This window comes from Anolis carolinensis, unplaced genomic scaffold, assembly GCF_035594765.1.
Source record: "Anolis carolinensis isolate JA03-04 unplaced genomic scaffold, rAnoCar3.1.pri scaffold_13, whole genome shotgun sequence".
Lineage (NCBI taxonomy): Eukaryota > Metazoa > Chordata > Lepidosauria > Squamata > Dactyloidae > Anolis > Anolis carolinensis.
In genome coordinates, this window is record NW_026943824.1 from 19155167 (window position 1) to 19161678 (window position 6512).

General features: G+C 36.9%; 1 protein-coding gene across 1 annotated transcript in view; it reads right to left on the reverse strand.

The window, feature by feature from the left end:
- The window catches only part of rrn3 (RRN3 homolog, RNA polymerase I transcription factor), a 23491-nt gene extending 17211 nt beyond the window's left edge, over positions 1-6280 (reverse strand). The window contains exons 1-6 of the mRNA XM_008121669.3: positions 6123-6280; positions 4142-4244; positions 3652-3708; positions 2715-2804; positions 2482-2611; positions 169-228 (exon numbers count right to left, since the gene is read on the reverse strand). Of these exons, the coding sequence (XP_008119876.1) occupies positions 169-228; positions 2482-2611; positions 2715-2804; positions 3652-3708; positions 4142-4234 (430 nt within the window). The 5' untranslated portion in view covers positions 4235-4244; positions 6123-6280. The remainder of the gene's footprint in view (positions 1-168; positions 229-2481; positions 2612-2714; positions 2805-3651; positions 3709-4141; positions 4245-6122) is intronic.
- Between the last annotated feature and the right edge of the window lie 232 nt (positions 6281-6512).

A 6512-nucleotide genomic window follows, 5' to 3' on the forward strand; every position in this document is an offset into this window, starting at 1 on the left:
CACAGTCCTCAAAACAATTAAGCATTATTACAACAGGAGCCACAGAGCAGATGTCACTGGATTGCAACTCCCATCAGCCGTAGCCAGATACAATATAAAAAAAATCCATAAGTCTGAAAATTGTACCAAGAACAAATAGTAATCATAATGTAAGAGACTTCTACTCACTTTCATCATCATCATCTGAATCAGAGATGTCCACGTTGTTTTCTTGGATGGTTATTCGAGCTGGGAGAAAAGGGACATTCTATTATTATATGATATTATTTTCAACTGAAATCTAATTGCCAAACTGGATATATGTTAGTTTCAAATAAAATATTCCCAATGTCTAACTCAAAATATACATGTGCAAAAGAAGAAACAGATTCCTATGGTACTACTCTTTTGTCCTCTCTGAAAACCAGGGTTTGGGAAGCTTTTCAGTGTATTTTCTAGAGGTGTAGAATTTCCAGACATTTTGAAATTAAGGGGAAAAAATCCAGAAATGTTTGGAAAAATTGAAAAAAGGCAATATTCATATCCTGTGCAAATTAAATACACTTTGTTATTTTAGGAATGTAAAGTGCATTATGCATAACTTGGTTTGGCAAAAACAATTACGTTGATACATTATTATTTGCAAAATAAGTACTAAAAAAATAATATATTCGACAACATATTGTGTTCAAATGATTTGTTACAAATGAAGCCACAAGTGTCATATTAAAATGATGCACAGATTTGATAACTGTGGATTTTATATGCGTGGGTATGAATGAGCTGAATGAAAGGAGTATGAATGGGGCCTAATTGGGCTGAAGAGACAATTCTAAAATATTGAGGCCTGGAAAACAACTACACTCAGGAACCGTAATTAAAAGTTGATTATGAAAACTGTGACAAATGATTAACTGTTGACATTGCTGACCTGATGAACTTTTGGGGAAAACCAACATGTTTACATTATCAGAGACAACGGTTCTTTAAGTTAAGGAAATGTTTACAAGGTTTCTTAAGTTAAGAAGGATGTCAACACAAGGCTTATATTTACCAACATCAATTAAGAAGAGTCAACATCTGTCCAGGAACTGATATGGAATAATAATAATAATAATAATAATAATACATCATACAGTCCTAGACACTTGGGAAGTGTTCGACTTGTGATTTAGTGATACGAAATCCAGCATATTTATCTTGTTTGCTGTGTCATACAACAACAACAACAACAATAATAATAACTTTATTTTTATACCCCACCTCCATCTGCCCGAAGGGACTTGGGGCGGCTAACATGGGGCCAAGCCCAAGTAATTACAATAGAAAAAATTAAAATATAAAATTAAAATACTACATAAGAAGATAAAAAATACATAAAAATAAAAACACAATTATGCACAATAACATAGTAAAAATAAAATGGTGACAATAGTATAGTTAGACATAAATTAAAAACCAGAACAGGAGTTAACAAAAAGCGAACTGGGCCAAAGTGCAAGAAGTGCATATTGTAAACTCAAAGGATGAGATAGATGAATAAAGTACTGCATTTAGTAGGAGACTTGGGATGGGATAAACGCTGAAATTATTTCCAATGGATGGAACAAAATAAAGTGCACCAGACATAGTGATAGTCACTGAAAAGGGACCTGTCATGGGAATTAATATTCATTCTCTAAAAGCACACTGGAAAAGACAAGTTTTTAAATCAACATGTTTCAGGTTGGAAAAACATCTATCATTCATTTACAACTTTGGAAGAACATCAGCAAGAAATATTGCTAAGATTTTTGAGTCATGATACGGTGGCATGGAGTCAGTTCTGCTGTAGGGAAAAGACAGATCTGATCCTTGGCATTGTTCTTAGGGAAATTTTGGAAGTTGTTGAACTGTTTGTTGGCAGATTTGCAAGAAAGCAGTCTGGCCGAAAAGCTGTTCTGCTCCAGGAGGGGGAAAGGATATGGTAATATTTGGATGAATGAAGATGAATGAATGTTTATATGTGGTAATGTGAATGCTGAGTAAAAATGTAATTCCTCTTTGTTTGTTTGTTAGCCAATGTAACTGTAGGTTGTTTGTGAATTTAATGTACAGTAGTTACATAAAATCTGTATGACTGTATGTCCAATGTCATTCTTTATGATTTTAATATGTTTTATTGATTTGTTTTTATATTGTTGTGCTTTTTATACTGTCTGTATTCACCTGGGCCTGGCCCCATGTAAGCCACCCCGAGTCCCTTCAGGGAGATGGAGGCAGGGTATAAAAATAAAGTTGTTGTTGTTGTTGTTGTTGTTGTTATTATTATTATCATCATCATCATCATCATTTGTGTAAAAATTCTGATATACTCTCTCACAATGAAATTGCAATAAAAAGAACCTTTGTTTAAAAAGTATTCATGACACAAGATCCTGAGATGAACATCTGAATTATAAGGAACTTCCCTGGTTTTGCCGGTTAGAGGAAGAAAAGGGGGAAAAATACAGAAAAACTCACGTGGGATGAAGTGTGAAACGATCATTGCGAGACATGGCCTCAAGTAGATGGTCTGTGCAGATACCAAATTGCTTAGGAAAGCCAAGTATTCTTCTACTACAGCCGGGCTTCTTCTTAGCCATGACACCTTCTATATTATTATTATACATACAAGCATAACAAATTAAGCCCATGTACTACACAGGCTGAATAAAAGTCATCCACACACCCAAAAACAATTTGTGCATTCTTACCAACAAGATGGTGACCAGCTGTTCAAAATCCTTGGTCAAATGTGTCACGGAAGACCTGAATTCATGCAGCCAGTTAATAATCTGGTCATCCTTAAAAACGGAAACAATTTTATTTAATAACTCAATGTTGCAAACACGTGAAGAAATTATAAGGTGACAAGCATTACAAGTCTATTTAGAGCCCTACTCTAAAATATGGTTAGGGAATATTTGATTGAGTCAGATTACTGTTTAGAATTATAAACAATATGTTCAAGTCAGAACAGGCAAAAGTAACCGAAATATTTTATTATCTTAAATTTAAGAAATCATTTACTGTATATACTCGAGTATAAGCTTAGTTTTTCAGCTCTTTTTAGGACTTAAAAAAACCCTCCTCGGCTTATACTAGGGTGAAGGTCCTGGTGGGCTTATATTCAGTTCGGCTTATACTCAAGTATATGTGGTATATTTATTATTTTTCTCTATTATTACTGGTATTGTTACATTTATTATTTTACTCTATTAATTATTATTATTACATTTATTATTTTACTCTATTACTGTTGTTACTTTTACATTTATTTTACTCTATTTTTATTATTATTAATACATTTGTTATTTTACTCTATTTATTATTACATTTATTATTTTCACTATTATTATTAAAAGGATACATAAGCACATTTAAATTGAAGATGAAAATAATGATTTAATCAGAGTTGAACAGTCATATCTTAAATTACAGTTTGATGTAAAGATTCAAAAACATTTAAACTACTGATGCCTCAATTAATGTAATTTTATTGGTATCTCGGCTTATACTGGAGTCAATGTTTTCCCAGGTTTTTTTTGTGGTAAAATTAGGTGCTTCGGCTTATATTCGGGTCGGCTTATACTCAAGTATATACGGTAATTGCTGTACAGGACATAAAACTCTGATGGAAAAAAAACTTACTTTAATGTCAGGATCCAACAGCTGATGCCGCAACAAATCAAAATCAATGGAATCCCCCTAGAAGAGAAAAACAGCAAGGAGTAGCTTGACAACATGTCCTATGCCTCACAAGAGATGACCTTAAGAAATAACTTGTTTCTATCCACAGCTATGACTGCTTTATGCATTTTAATGTTTTACATTGTAATTATGTATGTGTGTGATTGTAAAACTGTGGTTTTTATCATTTCAGATTTATGTATTATCTATATGTGGCACTTCACTACCTTGAGTCCCTTCAGGGAGATGGTGGCGGGGTAGAAATACATTATTATTATTATTATTATTATTATTATTATTATTATTATTATTATCTAAACAATTACTCTGTTTTTTCTATTTGATTTCTTATAAATACTTTCCAAGCCCAAACTTCCCAGACAAAAAAGTGACCTTTCAAGTATTTGCACATCAGAAGAGCAACACTTATAATCGGGTATACTAATGTTACCTTTTCATATTTGAGCAGGATGTCTGTCAACGATCCACCAAATCTGACTGTTTTCCTTGGTGGCGATCTCAGAAATTCATCTGTAGACAGCATGTTAGGAAGTCTAAACAACAAATGAAAACATACGATGAAATATGCAAGCTATATTTAAAGGCAATGTAGTATAATAGTTTGAATGTTGAATTATAGCTTGGGAGACCAAAGTCTGACTCTTGGATTAGCCAGGGAAGTCCACTGCGATTCCTTGAACAACAGAAGGCAGTGACAAAGACCTTCTGGGCAATGTGTTGTCGAAGGCTTTCATGGCCAGAATCACAGGGTTGTTGTGTGTTTTCCGGGCTGTATGGCCATGTTACAGAAGCATTTTCTCCTGACGTTTCGCCCACATCTATGGCAGGCATCCTCAGAGGATGTGAGGTATGACTAGAGGTTGTGAAGTGTGATCTTCTGGGCAAAGATTGCCAGGAAAACCATATGAGAGAGAGGTTTGCCTTTGGGTTGTCGTAAGTCAAACATGAGTTTGGAGACGCACAAGAACAGCATTCATGCTAACCCAAAATTAAGATCATCACAATTCTTGCAATCCTAATAACTCACCACCTCTGAAGATGCTATTGTGCTAATATTGTGCTATGCTAATAATATAATATATTGTATGTACATATAGCTGCTTTGAGTCCCCTCCGGGGTGAGAAGGGCAGGATATAAATGTAATAAATTATAAATAAATAATTTTAGACTTAGGCTCGCCCAAAGTCTGAAATGACTTGAAGGCACACAACAACAACAATCCTAATTTACTATCTCATTGGCCAGAAGCAGGCCCGCACTTCCCATTGAAATCCTGATGGGTTTATGTTGGTTACAATTGTTTTCATTTTTAAATATTGTATTGTTCTTGTGGACCGAAAGGTGCCAGGTTCAAATCCCAGGAGCGGAATGAGCGCCCGCTGTTAGCCCCAGCTCCTGCCAACCTAGCAGTTCGAAAACATGCAATGTGAGTAGATCAATAGGTACCGCTCCGGCGGGAAGGTAACGGCGCTCCATGCAGTCATGACCTTGGAGGTGTCTATGGACAATGCTGGCTCTTCAGCTTAGAAATGGAGATGAGCACCAACCCCCAGAATCGATCACAACTGGACTTAACGTCAGGGGAAACTTTTACCTTTACCTTTTAAAATTGTTCTTTCACTGTTGTTGGTTTGCACCACAAATAAGACATGTGCAGTGTGCACAGGAATTTATTCGTGTTTTTTTTCTTTTCCAAATGATAATTCGGCCCCTCCACAGTCTCAAGGATTGTGGACCGGCCCTCTCCTTTAAAAGTTTGAGGACCCCTGATATAAATACAGTAGAGTCTCACTTACCCAAGCCTCGCTTATCCAAGCTTCTGGATTATCCAAGCCATTTTTGTAGTCAATGTTTTCAATATATCATGATATTTTGGTGCTAAATTCGTTAAATACAGTAATTACAACATAACATTACTACGTATTGAACTACTTTTTCTGTCAAATTTGTTGTATAGCATGGTGTTTTGGTGCTTAATTTGTAAAATCATAACCTAATTTGATGTTTAATAGGCTTTTCCTTAATCCCTCCTTATTATCCGAGATATTCGCTTATCCAAGCTTCTGCTGGCCCGTTTAGCTTGGATAAGTGAGACTCTGCTGTACTGTAAATAAATAAATAACCTCTGGGGAGGCCTGTCATAGATGTGGGCGAAACGTCAGGAGAGAATGCTTCTGGAACATGGACTGACAGTCCGGAAAACTCCCAGCAACGCAGTGATTCCAGACAAGACTTTTCTCTCATAAATAAATGGCATGCTAGGAGTCGTCGTCTTATAAGGCCTTGAGCTTGCCCTGCCCAAGAAGCCTCCAACCCGCCTGACTCCCCAGCACTGAGCCATGGCTCCTAAGTGGTGCTGAACTGCATCAAGTCTACAGCGCAGATGCCCCCGGGGTCCGGTGCAACTCACCCTCGTTCAGCGGTTACCACTGCTGGGGGAAACGCCTCCGCCGAGGTCCGAGGCCTCCACAGGCCTCCGCGGGGTCCATGCTCTTCACGCACGGAGTCCAGGCCCGGAAAAGACTCCACTTCCTGCTCTTTCCCCGGAAGTTGGAAGCAGGGCCTGGTCCGGAGGAGAGCGGACTAGCGCCCCCTGCGGCCGGGCGGGGAACTTCCCCATCATCTCTGCAAACTGGATCTGTGAAATCTGTGCAGTCCTTCAGGTGTAAGAAATAAAAGTATTATTATTATTATTTTATTATGACACAGAATACAAGATAGATATGCTGGATTTCGTATCACAAAATCACAAGTCGAACACTTCCCAAGTGTCCAGGACTGTGTGATGTATTATTATTAT